Source organism: Mobula hypostoma, chromosome 12, assembly GCF_963921235.1.
Source record: "Mobula hypostoma chromosome 12, sMobHyp1.1, whole genome shotgun sequence".
Classification (NCBI taxonomy): Eukaryota; Metazoa; Chordata; class Chondrichthyes; order Myliobatiformes; family Myliobatidae; genus Mobula; species Mobula hypostoma.
In genome coordinates, this window is record NC_086108.1 from 71,430,870 (window position 1) to 71,447,987 (window position 17,118).

The following is a 17,118-nucleotide window of genomic DNA, read 5'->3' on the forward strand; positions in this document are numbered from 1 at the left end:
GGTCCATGACCGGGTGTGCAGTCCCTCCCCATTAGACATTTCTGAAATCAAACAACGTGCATAATTTAAACTGTTTTCTTTCCACAAATGGTGCTTGTCCTACGGAGTGTGCCAATATTTTCTGTTTTTTTAAAATTATTCTACCTAATCCTTCTTTACCAATCCTACAAATATTATTCTGAATACTGAGAAATATTACTCTTCAACTGTTTTGGACAATGTGTGTTGTGTCACTTGAGTTTCACCCAGATCTAGTCAATGGCCAGGAGTAATGCTGATACTTTCAATAATCCAGGTGGCTGTTCAAGAATCTCATGAATTAAGAGCATAATATTGCTTAAATGTGGCATCTTCAGGATGATAATGATATGGGGATCCTCTCCATTTTCAAAGATTGCCAGTAACACTTCCACCAAGAAAGATTTAGAATGGAGTAGAATCAAAGGGAGAAGAATTACTTGTGTCCATGGTAAGGTTTAACTAAATAAATTACAGCAGTGATGATACAATGAGTGAACTTTGGCATATAGTAAGATTATAAGCGACAATCAGAAGCTCCTTGTCATGGTGTAATTTTCTGCCCTGCCATAAAGAGAGCTCCGTTTTCTATATCCCAAATTCCATTCAAACAATGGAAGAGAACTGATGGGTAATCTGGAATGCTTCAGCGATTGCTGGTGGAATAACATTCAATAGTGAATGGGAAAGACCAGGAAATCAGGGGAAGTTAGTTTAACCAACATGATATAGGCCAAAGGCTATGCTTATGACTCTCCAAGATTTAACATTTAGTTTAAAATTTAAGCTGGCAATGTAGAAGGTGCAATATCCAAACAATGTGAGGGTACCTTGTAGGACAGGAGTTCCCAATCTGGGGTCCACGGACCCCTTGCCTCGTGGTATTGGTCCATGGCATAAAATTCTTTATGGCAGTCTATCAGACTGTAACATTTCTGGTGAATATATACTGTAGTTCTACCGCAAAGAAAGAATGGGAATTTTACAGCTTATTTTGTCAGTGGCAGGGCTACATTTGCTACTGACAGAAAGATATAGTGGAAACCTCCTCTTTCCTCAACTTAACTGGTCAGGCATCAAATCAAAGCAATCCTTTGGGCCTGGCAGATGTAGTAACATCAAAATACCTGAGAAAACTGTTACATTGACAGCATATCAAGAAGTAATTTTTAAATATTTTAAACATACTAAATGATTACATGGCACATATCAATATGATTAAAAGGAATCCAAAATAAAATTTACTGAGTAAAGATTAATTTAATTCCCCTGTATTTCACAGTATTCGCGTGGGAAGCTAAAATTGAAAAATGGCTGTCAGTTTTAACATAGGAACATGAGAACATTAGAAATGGAAGCAAGGATAGGACATTCAGCTCCTCATTCCTTCCTTACATTTTGTAATATCATAGTTGATCTTTTAACCCAATACCACTTTTCTGCATTGACCCTATGCCCCTCAATATGTAAAAATCTATTAATCATTATCTTTAATTTATTCAGGGACTGAGGCTCCACAGTCTTGCTGGGTAGTGAACTCTAAAAAGGTCATTATCCTGTGGGTGAAGGAATTATTTTCTTAATCTCTGTCCTGAATGGTTGACCCCCGATTCTGAGACTGTAACCCATGGCTCTAGGCACTCAGCCAAGAAAAACATCACTTCTGCACCTTCTCTGTTGGTCCCTATAAGAACTTCAAAGAGATAATTTCTCATTCTCCAAAACTCAACAGAGTCTTGGCCATAATTAAAACTGAAAATGCTGGAAGAATTCTCCAGGTTAGACAGCAATTTTGAAAAGAGAAACAGAGTTAAAGTTTCACTTTAAAGACCCTTTGTCGGACTGCTTCAATGAAGAGTATTTGACCTGAAGCATTAACTTTATTTCTCATTCCACACGTGGTCTGACCTAGTATTTTCTGTTTTTATTTTAGATTTCCATTATCTGTGATTGTTTCTAGAGTAGAGGGCCAGTCTGCTCAAACTCTCGATTAAATGAACACGGGATGTCAGGAATTAATCTGCTCACCCTCTGTTGCAAATTATACTTTCCTTATGAAGAAAGACTCAGTCTCCTACACATGGTGTTGTTGGCTGAGGGTAAATTACTCAAGCCATTTTGCAGAAATCTGACTTAATAATCCAGAGACACAAATTTAAATTCCACAGTAGCAGCGGTGGCATTTAAATTCAGCTAATAACCTGGAATCTAAACTGTTCAAATCCAGATTGGTTTTCCTTTCTACAGATGCTGACTGATCTAATAAGTAACTCGAGCATTTTCCTTACATAACCAAAGTAGTTGACTTTTAATTCCGCTCTGAAGTGGTCTTGTAAGCTATTCAGTTTGTCAAAATTAGGAATGATAAATAAATTGTGGGCTTGCCAATGATGCTGAGATCCCAATAGAAAATAAATTTTAACGAAGTTACTGTTTCACCATGACCTAATATAATCCCCATTTTCTACTCTAATTGTCTTGCAGAACTATTTGCCTTCCCTATGGCTTGCATAAACTTTGAGTTATAATGACCCACAAGGTATTGAATTTTTGCAGGTTCCTCTGAAAGGCAACACCTTTCAATCAGTCACCATTTATACACTTTTTAGATTTCCATTTAGGTGTTGACTTCACATTTTTCCACATTACTTTTTTATCTGCCATGTCCATGTCCATTTACCTAACCTAATCTTAACCTGAAGCTTCTCTGCATCTTCCTCACAGCTCGTACTGCTGCTCAGCTTTGTCTAAGCATTGAATAGGGAGATACTGCACTTTAGTCATTCATCCAAACCACCTTGTGAGCAGCTGGAGATTCACCTCTGATCCATTGAATTGTAGTGATCAACTGAGTCAAGCATGATGTCCTCCTAAGGGGTTGTCTATTGGTGGGTTCTCAGGCAGCTGGAGAGGCCGATCGAGGATGTTAGTGCTAATGGAAAGTGCATGTGTATGATTCTATTTAACAGGAGGAGAATGATGCATGGGGAGCCACCACATGGTCCTTGACAGACTGGGATCAGGGTCCACTGGCATGGAGTACAAGATGACTGAGGACCCTTCACTGCTGCAGGCTTCATTGCCATTTTGATGTGTTATCACCTTCTGCCAGCTCCACCACTGAGGTCTTGGTTGGATTACTGTTTGTCTGGAACCTCTGCCTTGACCTTACCACCATGGGTGACCCCACGAGGAGCTAAGTGCTAGATGGCTAAACTCCAGACAGCATCACACTCAGATACTCTCTAACGTCTCTACCATGACAAGGTGATGATCCTTGGAGAGGGACCCATGCAATACCTCACTATTCACAGTCTTCCAGCCCGAAAATTACCTACGGTTTTGTCCATTAGGTGATATAAATCCTCCTTAATATAAATTAATGTGGAATAAACACTGGAGCCACAACAGACTGCAAATGTAATCTGGAGAAACTCAGCAGGTCTGGCAGGATCTGTGGAGGCAAAGTGATGGTAGACGTTTCTAGGTATTAGGATATCAAGGCAATAAAGTTGTTTGGGAGTGTAGTAACTGCTGAAATATGATCAATACATGATAATAACCTGAGAACCTGTTCAAATGATGATGTTCCCTTATTCAAGAAAGGGAGTAGGGGTAGCCCAGGAAATTATAGGCCAGTGAGTCTTACTTCAGTGGTTGGTAAGTTGATGGAGATGATCCTGAGAGGTAGGATTTATGAACATTTGGAGAGGTATAATATGATTAGGAATAGTCAGCATGGCTTTGTCAAAGGCAGGTCGTGCCTTACGAGCCTGAATGAATTTTTTGAACATGTGACTAAACACATTGATGAAGCTGTAGGTGTAGTGTATATGGATTTCAGCAAGGCATTTGATAAGGTACCTCATGCAAGGCTTATTGAGAAAGTAAGGAGGCATGGGATCCAAGGGGACCTTGCTTTGTGGATCCAGAATTGGCTTGCCCACAGAAGGCAAAGAGTGGTTGTAGATGGGTCATATTCATCATGGAGGCCGGTGACCAATGGTGTGCCTCAGGGATCTGTTCTGAGACCCCTACTCTTTGTGATTTTTATAAATGACCTGGACGAGGAAGTGGAGGGATGGGTTAGTAAATTTGCTGATGACACAAAGGTTGGGGGTGTTGTGGATATTGTGGAGGGCTGTCAGAGGTTACAGCAGGACATCAATAGGATGTCAAACTGGGCTGAGAAGTGGTAAATGGAGCTCAACCCAGATAAGTGTGAGGTGGTTCATTTTGGTAGGTCAAATACGATGGCAGAATATAGTATTAATGGTAATACCCTTGGCAGTGTGGAGGATCAGAGGGATCTTGGGGTCTGAGTCCACAGGACACTCAAAGCTGCTGCGCAGGTTGACTCTGTGGTTAGGAAGGCATACAGTGCATTGGCCTTTGTCAATCTGGGATTGAGTTTAAGAGCCGAGAGGTAATGTTGCAGCTATATAGGACACTGGTCAGACCCCACTTGGGAGTACTGTGCTCAGTTCTGGTTGCCTCACTATAGGAAGGATGTGGAAACTATAGAAAGGGTGCAGAGGAGATTTACAAGGATGTTGCCTGGATTGGGGAGCGTGCCTTAACAGAATAGGTTGAGTGAACTCAGCCTTTTCTCCCTGCAGCAACGGAGGATGAGAGGTGACCTGACTGACGTGTACAAGATGATGACAGGCATTGATCGTGTGGATAGTCAGAGGCTTTTTCCCAGGGCTGAAATGGCTAACACGAGAGGGCATAGTTTTAAGGCGTTTGGAAGTAGGAACAGAGGAGATGTCAGGGGTAATTTTTTTTTACGCAGAGTGGTGAGTGTGTGGAATGGGTTGCCGGCAACAGTGGTGGAGGCGGATACGATAGGGTTTTTACCGAGACTCCCGGCTGGGTACATGAAGCTTAGAAAAATAGAGGGCTATGGGTAACCCTAGGTAATTTCTAAAGTAAGTACATGTTCGGCACAACATTGTGGGCCGAAGGGCCTGTTTTGTGCAGTAGTGTTTCTGTTTCTAATGCTGTTTGAGAGATAAATACTGCTCAGGGCATTTTTAACAATCCACTGACCTTGGTGCGAAAGACGTCACCTAGGAGACTGCGGCGCTCCCTCAGCAAATGTGGTGGCGAGGGGAAACTGAAGGCCCAGCCTGCTGGCTATGACAGGCAACAATGGAACAGTTCTCGGCAGTAGTGGCGTGTTTAGGTGCAGTACGGTACAGAGGGGGCGGGCGCAGTGTCGGCGCCGCCTTCGCCGCAGTGTTCATTCATTCATTCATGGCTGCAGGTGGAAGTCGGCGATGAGGAGGTGCGGGGCAGTCCGTTCAGCTGGCCTCAACCCTCGTATCGTGTAGACAGCCACCGCCATGGAAGACAGTGTGAGCGAGGCCCTGCCCGAGCTGAAGGACTTAGAGCACAAGGTGGGACGGAAGATGCCCGACGGCTTACTGCGCTGGCTGCGGGAGGACTCGGCTCGGCCGTCCGGTGACAAGGCGGAAGCTCCCGGTCCCGGGGCCGGCGGTGAGCCCGTGCCCGTAGCCGCTCCGGGCAGGCGATTGCCTCAGGGGCTGGCGGAGAAGATCCGTGTGCTGAGGCTGGAAATGGTGAGGTGCAGCGAAAGGGGGGAGGGGGTTGTGGCTTAAAGGTGCAGGTCTTGTCATAGACAGTTTTATTTACACCCCCCTCCCCTTTCTCCGGTGTCGAATCCCCAAAGCGAAGTTCCTCCGAGCTACACTGACAATAATCCCTCAACCGTCACCTGAAGGAGGAGCAGACTGACCACCAGCTACATTGGTTCACCGCTTCACGGCGGGAGCAATGACACATATCGGTAACACACTTGTTAATGTTTCTCATGACAGGAGGTTCCCGCAGGCTGCGAAAGACAACCAAACCTCGCCAAACGCACTCTTCAGGAGCGGCTGACGCCTGAGCACTATTAACTTTAACTCTTTCCTTTATTGCTTGCAAATACAGAGGGGAAATTGCGGATGGCGGAACGACCCAGCTCCATAACCTATGATCAATTGGGTGTTTTTAAAAAAAATGTAATTGGCCACTTCGCGCTTAAAGCTTTTCGGCAGAGGCTTGGATGATTTAAGTGGCTGGTTACTCTCTCTGGCACGGGATTCAAGCTCCCAGTACCGCGATGCCGGTACTCGACTCCGGGTGCGGGTGATTGCTGGAGCTTGCTGTAATGTTTGGGGCTCTCCCTACGTGCCTTTAAGTAGAAGACGCGGCATTGATCAAATTCTTATAATCAGGGTTGACCCCGGATGCAGATGGGGGCTGCATTTTTTTAAACGCAGATGAGTCATGGTTTTTGTTTGGATTAAGTAAATTGGTTAAATTTTTTGCTCTCCCACCCGTAACACAATTCGTAAGTTCTGATCAGTTCACAGTAGAATTCAACAAAACGCACGAGTTAAACGTAGGAACAACAGGTGCATGAACAAACCAATGCAATTTTATGAACCAGCTTTAAAAAAATCCATTCCTTTCCTTGGTTTGCGGCCAAACCAGTGTTCTCTGTTTACCTGACTGTGCCGAGGCTGCGGATACTTGAAGCTAAACCATGACCGCGTCTGCAGGTTTATTACGGCTACGGGCACCAGCAGCCTGTCCCATCTTCAGCGCTGCGTTGCGCCACACGCGCAATCGTCCATTTAAAGCGAGAATTCCGTCAGATTTTTAAATAATCTTTGAGTATCATCTGGGTTTATTGTTGGTATTTTAATAAGTGAAATTACTGTATCTGGTTTCCCGCTGGAAAAAAACTTGCATCTTCTTCCCTTTTCATTTCTCTCGCCCCATTCCCAACAATTTCACCTGAGTCCAGAACTAACTTATGAATACCCATTGTTATAAATGAATGGACCCTGATTAGGGCAGTTTGGAGGTGTTTGACGTGGATGCCAGATTTTTTTTATTGTAGTATTTTTATTATGGCAGTTACGTATGACTTGGCTTGTTTTCTGATCATCTACCGGAAGCAAGCCTTCTCCCGCCCAGATGCTATCAGATCTGTCAATTATTTCCAACGTTTACTGTTTTTTTTAATTTTTAGTTTGCTTTTGTTATACTGCTTTTATGAGTTCTAAATGATTGTAAATGATTCATCCAGGATTTGTGCTGCTTTGCAGGATATAAGCAATATATTAATTATAGATAACTAATTGCCCAAGATGGATGACAAATTATTATTATCTGATAATTGTGGTAATTGTCTTGTTATTGTCGCATATACTGAGTGCAAACATGAAAATAAAAGAGTAAAAGATTTTAGTTAAAAACAAGGTTAAATAGGTTTTGAGTTGGTGTTTAAAAGTGTCAACTGAGTCTCATCCCTTATAGGTTTTGAGTTCCACAATTTGGGAGCATAGTTTTAAAAGTTTACCTACTAATCATCTTTTGAGGAAGGGTGTTTAAATTTAAGATACTGGCAGAAGACCTGAGATTTTGAGCAGAATTATAGAATGAAAGTGATTCTGTGATGTACTGTACTTTGGTCCCAGAGTAATGAGAGCTTTAAAAGCAAGAAAGAGAATGTTCAAACCAATTCTAAAAGATACAGGAAGCCAATGCAAAGTAGCTAGGACAGGAGTGATATTCTATCTCATCTTTGTTTTAGTTGAGTCTAGCAGCAGCATTCTGAATGAGTTAAAGTTTGTCAATAGATTGCTTTGGAAACCAGTAAAATTTGCATTGCAGTCATCCAGTCTATTCAATATAGAGGGGGTGAATTAGTTTTCTGTGACAGAAATAGACATACCTTTGCAATAAATAAATCTTCTCCTTGGTCCTGATGGCAAAAGCAGCCTGAATATCTGATACATTATCTGTCAGATCGCAAACTTTCATGGAGGCCAGCTCTCATTCATAACCAGAGCATTTCCAGAATCACCTACTTCGTGAAACCTCTGTGGAGTGTTCAACTGAATGAGCTATGACTGATAATCCATTTTATGTTTTCCTTCAACACCAAAGAAATGTGACTGTGTCTGAGTCAATAGACCAGTGCAGGCAAGATTTGATCTAATTATGCTGGATTCATTGATCTTGGTCAGACCATTTGGGACAACCTAAAATCATCCTTAACTTTGCAAAGAGAAGGAAATCATGAAGTTCAAAGTGAATTTAATATCAAAGTACATGTATGTCACCATATGCAACCCTGAGATTCATTTTCTTCCAGGCATACTCAATAAATCCAATAACCATAATAGAATCAATGAAAGACCACACCAACAGGGTGGACAACCAGTGTGCAAAAGACAACAAACTGTACAAATACAACAAGGACAAAAAGAAAATAATAAATAAAAACAAATAACCAATAAATATCGAGAACTTGAAGTGAAGAGTCCTTGAAAGTGAGTGATAGGTTGTGGGAACATTTCAGTGATGGGGCAGGTGACATTGAGTGAAGTTATCCCCTCTGGTTCAAGAGCCTGGTGGTTGATGGGTAATAACTGTTCCAGAACCTGGTAGTGTGAGTCCTGAGGCTCCTGTACTTCCTCCCTCATGGCAGCAGCAAGAAAAGAGCTTGACCTTGGTGTGGGAGACTTTGACGATGGGTGCTGTGATGGACTGTGCTGTATCCACTACGTTTTGTAGGATTTTCCATTGAAGGGCATTGGTGTTTCCATACCAGGGTGTGATGCAGCCAGTCAATATACTCTCCACCACACATCTATAGAAGTTTGTCAAAGTTTTAGATGTTATGCAAACTTCTAAGAAAGTAGAGGCAGTTCTGTGCTTCCTTTGCTGTGCCTAGGACAGGTCTTCTGAAATGATAATACTGAGGAATTTAAGGTCGCTCACCTTCTCCACTTCTGATTCATCCATTGAGAATTGGCTCAGGGACCTCTGGTTTCCTCCTCCTGAAGTCAATAATCAGCTCCTTGGTCTTGCTGACATTGAGAGAGGTTGTTGCTGTGGCAACACTCAGCCAGGTTTTCAGTCTCCCTCCCATATGCTGATTCATCTCAGCTTTGATTTGGGTGTTACAGTGGTGTCGTCAGCAAACCTGAATATGGGAGCGGAGCTGTGCTTGGCCACACAGTCATAAGTGTAAAGTGAGTAGAGCAGGGGCTAAGCACAAGTCCCTGTGGTGAACCTGCATTGATAGAAATTGTGAAGGAGATGTTGTTGCCAACCTGGAGTCTTCAAGTGAGGAAATTGAGGATCCAATTGCACAAGGAGGTATTGATGCCTATGTCTTGAAGCTTATTGACTAGCTTTGAGGGGTTAATAGCATTTATTGCCGAGCTGTAGTGAATAATGAGATTCTGTGCATCTTTGCAGTCCAGATGCTCCAGAGTTGAGTTAAGTGTCATTGAAATCTGTTGTGGAATTGTAACTTTGTAAAAGGAATAAAATCAGAAATGATCTCAAGCTCCCAAAGTTTAACTAATTTAGAGATACAGTGTGGAACAGGCCTTTCCAACCTTTTGAGTCACGCTACCCAGCAACCCACTGATTTAACCCTATCCTAATCACGGGACAATTTGCAATGACCGATTAACCTTCTAACCAGCACATTTTTGGACTGTGGGAGGAAACCGGAGGATCCGGAGGAAACCTACGTGCACACAGGAAGGAATGTACAAACCTGTTAACAGTGGACACTGGATGTGAACTCGGAACCCTGATGGCCCGAACTATAATGCTATACACTAACCATTTCATTACTGTGGCACCCTAATAGGCTAACACTGTTCATAAGTCAACATCTCCCTCAATTTCAGGTTGGTGTAAATTTGTAGTTGGATATGTTTGATGTTCTTCTGCAAAGTAAAGAGTATTTTCCTTTGGTGGTCCGTTTCCCTTTGGCAGAGCTATACTCTTGCAATTATATGATTGCACTTCTGCCTTTCACATTCCTACAGCTATTCCAATTTAGGGTTGGTGACACGGACCTCTTCATTTCAGAGGGTGTTTGCCACTTGGTGGAGCTACTTCCTATACCAGTTGTGGCAGCATTTATTCCCAGATTTGAAAGGATATGCAGCAGAGATGTTTTAGCTGGGATATTTTATATAGCTATAATATTATATTTTTATAGAACTACTTTTCTCAAGTCACTGTACAAGTGTTATCAAGCAAAACATTAGTTAGGTATGTGAAAGCAGATGGACAAAATCTTGGTCAAAGAACTAGGTTTTAAGGTGATGAGAGAGTGGTGGGAGATTTGGGGATGGAATTGTAAATGTTTATATATTGGCATTTGAAGATGGCTATGATAGTGATTGCATTTAGGAATGCTTAAGCATATGGTCTAGCATTGTAGATAGGAGGAGGTTGAAAAGTGAGAAGGAGAGAGTCAAGGCTATGGAGAAAATTGGAAATGTGGCTGAGAATTTTGAAATCAAGGAATGGCTTATGGAGAGTCTATGCAGGTCAGTGAGTGTAGAGGGAAATGGGTTGGCTGGACGTAAGACACAGGAACAGCGAGAAAATTGTCTCTGTAGTAGATGACAGAAAAGGTCATCTACTGTCAAGAATATGTTGAAAGCACCTGCAGTGCTCTTCTCCAGAGGGCTGGATATGCTGTTATGATGAAGAGCATTTATATAGTTTAGTTTTGTTTTAGTGGATGTTGGCAGATTAAACAACAAATAAGGCACCACTGAAGGTCCACCTAAAGTAGCATAACATTGTTTTGGGGATGTAAAGACAACTACCAATGTCAGTGCCATGAAGAAGTGAATAATTTTGTGTAGAGCAAGCGTGGCAGCAAGTTATGTTATAAAGACAATCTTACCATCTTGGTATATAAGGTACCTATTTTAATGACTTTCCAATATCTCTCTCATTTGGGAAGAAATTGGTGATAACGGATGGTTTTATGGAGTAATGCTAACACTGGAAAAATGATAACTTAAGCCCCTTTGACATAATCGTCGATCAGCTATGTGATCTTGTTCGGGAATGCAAAGGTGTATAATGAGGGAGTGTTTATAATGCTGGAATTTTGGACTATTAATGTGGATGATGTGTTCAAAACAGTTTGAAAATTTGAACAACACACATCAAAGTTGCTGGTGAACGCAGCAGGCCAGGCAGCATCTATAGGAAGAGGCACAGTCGACGTTTCAGGTCTCGGCCTGAAACGTCGACTGCGCCTCTTCCTATAGATGCTGCCTGGCCTGCTGCGTTCACCAGCAACTTTGATGTGTGTTGCTTGAATTTCCAGCATCTGCAGAATTCCTGTTGTTTGAAAATTTGAAATTGGGTTTTTAAAAAGATCGAGCTTGTGAAAGCTGAGGTGTTTAAAATTATGCCAAATTTTCCAGAAAAAAATTGGTTCATGGATGTCCTCTCTAGGAATCCAAGGAAAAGCTTACTTAATTAAAACTTCCTGCATTGTCCTATTTAAAAAAGAATTGTGTGGGTATGTTAAATAGCAGTTTGTAGATTCTGTATATTATCTAGTCTTCTGTGCCAGTAATGATCTCCCCAAAGTAATTATTCCTACTGTCAGATCAATGACAGATTTGTGCTTTGAGTCCTAATTTAAAATATAGGTGAAAGTGTAATCCTGAATTAATACTGTTAACTGTTGAAGAGTATGAATACAATGATTTGTTATTAAAATGAAGGTGATCAGCAAAATCTTAAATGAGCTTTATAAAATTTTATTTTGTAACATAGGCAGTTTTTAATATTTTAGTGACTCTCTTTTTTTACCATTAGGCATATCTAAGGGCAGTTGATATCAAGATCATGCACCAACTGATGGCCATTAATGAAGGGATTGAGGTGGTGAAGTGGATTTTAGAAGAAAAGGGCACTCTTGCCAGTAGGTGCAGCAGTCTCACTAGCAGTATGTACAGCCTCGTTGAGAGCCAGGAGACCTCGAGGAGAGGTAGCTGGAACAGCCTCCAGGATCCGAACGATAAATTGGATGGGATTTCTATTGGAAGCTTTTTGGATACTCTGGCTGATGATATGGATGAATACTGTCAGACCACTGTAGATCCTTTGTCCTCAATGCCTTCGGGTGGCCCCTTCACTACAATGGAGAAAGAAGTCTATCCCAATGAGATACACAGCCAACAGAACAATATTGCTAATGGCTTCATGGAAAAACAAGGAAACTTTGTAGCAGATTGCAATGTGGAAAATAAATTCTCTCATGATAAACAAATCAAAGATGTTGGGAAACTGAAGGCACAGAAACATGGGAAAAGTGAATATGATAGCTGTAAAAATAAAATGCACATTGAATATGATGCCCATTGGCACTGGGTGCAGTCACAAGATGACATAACATTTCTGTGAGAATATCAGGTTGATGTGATATGGTCAAAGAAGTGATACTTTATCTCCATTGGAACCACTGAGTAATCTCACAGAGCCAAATATAAACATAGGGGGTCAGACTGGTAAAATACAGAAAATCTCTGAATTTAAAGTTACTTTTACAATAAAAGTAAAATGTTTCAAGGATCAGAATTGTAACTCTGAGAAAATATCAGTTTTAAGAAATTGGAAAACTAAAATGAAATTTCTTTTAGATTAGAACCCAAGTCAGTGTAAATAATTTGCACTGTGGTTTACAGCTGTATTATTAATGTAGCTTGAATCTGGGGTGCAGGGTGAATTTGACATTGGAACAAAATGCAGTCTGGTTAGGCATAGCATTGGACTTACACCAGGAATGTTTAGCTGGAAATGAAGCTGAAAATTTTTATCACAAACTCAATACGCCAATATCATTATAATTTAAAAATGCATTTTGGTTGTTATGGGTATTAAGGGAAGGCTGTATATCCACTACATTGACTCTCAGTAGATAGAAATGTTGCATGCAGAATACCATTTTGGGAACAGAAGGGATTATCTGAAATCTTGCATTGAATTTTACTGTTATGTCATGGAAGATATAATGATTTCAGTAATTAGGAAGCATAATAATTGTAATATGTTTATAACATGGAAAGCACTTCCTTTTGCAGTGTTAGTGCACGTTTGAGGTATTGGCTTAACCATTGAAAAATTAGGCATATTTACACGATCACTCCGCATTTAAAGTTTTTTCCACTCACTAAGCTGGAGAGGGAAGTTTCCAAAAGTTCAGCAGGTTTAAATAGTCGTGTAAGCTTAATATCTGAGTTATTCTTGTAAAACTATAATTCATTCTGTAGATAGTTCTTGCCTTTTATGGGGAGAATTTGTACATACCTCCTCTCTTTTGATTTGATGAAGACTGAAATTCTGTTTCATGATTAAATTACAGGTCAATACTGTGAGTTAGTCACTCTCTCTGGCTGGGAATTTTTGTTTGAGTAAACCTTGGAAAGGTTATAAAGGTACCTTTTCTCTCCAGTAAATTGGACGTATCAATGTCATTTTGCACTTTCGCAGAGATTATGGGCAGGACCATCGTTTCATGTAGAACTTTTTTGGTTGGAGATCTGGTGTAAATTTCTTGTTTAGTTTTGAGAAGGTACAAAAATTTATATTTTCAGAGTTTTGAGTGATGCTAACTGGAGAAATTTGCTTTTGCAATACTGTAACTATAATGTGACTTGATTTATTCAATCACTTCTGGAATACAAGATTTTATTGGATTGTATATCACCTGATTATTCCCTCTATTCAAAAACAAACTAAATTGTGAAAGTAACAAATACATAATATCTTCTTTGGAGAAAAACATTAATCAAAAACTAGAAAGTTTGGGATAGTTTATAAATAATTAAGAATATAGTCAGTGTTTGAGCAATCTCGTGCTCTTGAAATCTTGTTACTGAAATTAGTTGACAAATGTGGGGAGGAAAGGGAAGGGAATATTTTTCAAGACTTTGTCTTGAGCTTTGGTCCTTTTTAGTCTCAATAATTGAAAGGTATTCATCATACCAACAAATTGGGCATATGCATTCAGCAACGAAGCACTGTATTGGAAGTCATCAGGGATATTAGAGTGTAGTGGGGTAAAGTTCCTCCTGCAAACCCACAAGCTTTGAGCTTTCAATGTTCGTCTCATTTAGTATGGTTCCAGCACGATGGGTCTGTGGTTTAGTTGTGCTACCTCTCCATATTTCCCCTGATCTAAGCTCACACAGTACTATTGTATTTTTATTTAGTGGGAGGTATCCTTAATGCAGTTAGTCATTAATGACTGGTGTACGGTGAACTGTATGTCTAATGCAAAGTTGATAATGGGGCCAAAACGTTTGCGTTCATATTTCTATTTTACCTCCACACTCATAAAGCATAGTCCAGTTACTAATGTATGCTAATAAATATTAGCAAAATTAAAATCATGTGCATCAATGGCAGCCATTTTGGATTAGGAGGAAATTATCAGTTGAATCAATTTGCATTTGGAGTGCAAATTTAGGATTGGATTGAAAACTGGGATAAAGAGTGATCAAATTAATTACGGATAAACTATGTCTGACCTCTATTGTTCAATTGATTATTAAATTATCTAGATAGATATTTTGTTGATATATACTGATGCATAAGGTGATTAAGTGTCTGCCAAATTTTAACAGAAGTAGGAAAAGAGACATTCTTTAGCAAAGCGACATAATGCACTAAAATATTAAAGTTTGATGGTTGTTATGCAATGAAAATTGTGCGTGTGTGTGAGATGTGTATGGTATGTGCCTGTGTGTTGTATAATTTTCTGAATTTAACTTGTTTAATAATACTGAACTTAATTCTGTTTGGTCTTTGCTGTCATATTTTAGCTAAACTAATATTTGTACAAAACTGCTTTGATTGTTAACTGTATTTAATATAGGTGATACATTTTATATTTTACTATAAAACTCAAAGCTTAGTTTTATGATTAAAATATAATCATAGTCTGGTAATATACTTTTCAATGTTGCTAATGAGTGAACAGATAGCTTTAAAATATTACAGATCAATACGGTTGCAGAGATATTAAACTCTTTACAAATTTCAAGCTGCGTGTAATTAGATAATGTTTGACCAAACCTTACTAAAATGAGTTCCTTTGTGTGCTTTACTTGTTGTCCTTTTGTCTTTGTGGTCATTATCTAATTATTCATTTATGGTGCCAGAAGTGATGAGACGTGTTAGAACCTTAACCAGGATAGAATGCAATGCTGCAACTTGGAGCCCTTCCTGCTACCTACAGCCATAGCCCCCCCCCCCCACCCCTCCACCCCCATGATATCTTTTGTGAAATATGACAGATGTCTCCAATCTTCCTCTTTTATCCTTGCACAATGTGTGGCTGTTTCTAGGGTATTTTGGGACTGTGAATCTGTGTTTCCTGGTTTTTGCATATCATTTCCTGATGCTTTATTTCATTCCACTGGGAGTATATTGAATATATTCAATACATAGTAAGTTATTTTGGGTTTAAATCTATTGGTATTGTTTTCTGATTTTGTGTAAAGGAATTTATTCTAATTTTTAAAAAAAGCATGCTCCTTGAATTGACTGGCATAATAACAATATTGAGACATTCCCTCTATTCCCCCACCCCTCCCCCAACCGCAGCACATCTCATCCTATTGATTAGACCACTTTAAATACTAAATGATCCCAAAAGATTTGATTGTGTTATATAGCTGATCACATTTACACTAATCAATCATAACACTTGTTCACTGTGCACAGAATATTTTTGAATAATCGTTTATCATCATCACCTCTCATTGCATTTTGCGTAATACATTCATTACAATGGAAGGGTAGCTGTATACTTCACAGTAACACAGTGGGCTGGACAGAACATTCAAGGCAACTATAATTGCCCTGCGTTACTACCTTCTGCATCTATTGGAACAGAAGTGCCAGTGCTTTCCGGCCTCTGAAGTAGGGGCAGTGAAAGTGCTCACTGGTCACTTGGTACCACTACTCTTGCTTGGACAATCTGTAAAAGTTTACTTTATTCATGATTTACATAATCATGACATGTTCATAGTATGACAATTACATCCAATGCCACTCATGTTTCCACCTGAAGCAATGCTCCATGAAGCATTGGAGAGGTTGTAACACAGCCACAGTCTCAGAGTATTGAGGTGGCAGCATCCTTGCCCACAGAGTCTTTGCAGTGGCTGCACCAAGCTTCCCTGTGGCAGACTGAAGTGCGTCTTTCATCAAGTTGATGACCTCGCAGTGGCAGCTGATGTTTGCCTCAGTACATGTCCTTGAGAATAACCCGTGGAGCATGGAGCAGAGGGTCCTCTGTTACGTAGTGCTGTGGGCTGAACCTCATCAAAGGCAAATGCATCAATTTCCAGACCTTGTTGGGAAATGCACAATCCACAAACAGGTGGAAGATCGCATCTGCAGCGTCACAGACATCTCAAGGACAGAAGGCAGTGTGATTGAGGCACGTAAAACTATAGCACATGTGACATGGTGCCTGTGGCTTCCTTTACAGCATGATATGGTCTCCAACAAAGGTCACAGCTGCCATATTTATTCCAAAAATATTCGTTAGCACATACAATTGGAACATATCCTTCATTATGTTCATTGTATCACCATCTTAATGCATTATCTTATAGTGTATCAGTCCCAATCATTAATGCATCCATGAAGTATCTGAGGTGCTGTTAACACAGGCTCCAATCTAGCCATATACAGATATGGCAGAAACACAGCTATAGTCTGAGGCTGCAATTCATAGGCTGCAACTGATGAACAAGCTGCTTTGAATCTCATCTACAGAATTAGCACCAATCCTCCTTTGACGGGCACAAGTTCACAAACTTCCAAGCCTTTGTTCTTTCCATGGTGCCATTTACGACTTCAGCTAAGTGGTCAAAGGACTGCATTTCATACAATTTATGATTAAAGTATTCAAATGCATTATGTAAAAATATGTGCTCATGTAAATCTGGGAAACTGAAATAATTAAGAGTTTTAGGTGAAAAAAATTTGGGTGGTAGTAAATCTATCAACTTTAAGTAAAACATGTCAATGTTATGATTATGATGTGAATTGTGATCCTGAACTGTGGTAAATGTTACATAATGGAAGAGAATTTCAGGGCTGTTTATCTTGATCTGATTAATTTCCTGTTTTTCTATGTACTGTATAAGTATATTAATGAGAAAATGCTATTTAAATACTTTGCGTGCTTCTACAATCAAACTATAAATGAACTGAATTATG

General features: G+C 40.1%; 1 protein-coding gene across 1 annotated transcript; it reads left to right on the forward strand.

Moving 5' to 3' along the window:
* Nucleotides 1-5,234: 5,234 nt before the first annotated feature.
* On the forward strand, nucleotides 5,235-15,124 carry lurap1 (leucine rich adaptor protein 1). The gene is made up of 2 exons (XM_063064383.1): nucleotides 5,235-5,603; nucleotides 11,698-15,124. Exons 1-2 carry the CDS (start codon nucleotides 5,367-5,369, stop codon nucleotides 12,283-12,285), a joined length of 825 nt encoding a protein of 274 aa, XP_062920453.1. The 5' UTR covers nucleotides 5,235-5,366; the 3' UTR covers nucleotides 12,286-15,124.
* The last annotated feature ends 1,994 nt before the right edge of the window (nucleotides 15,125-17,118 follow it).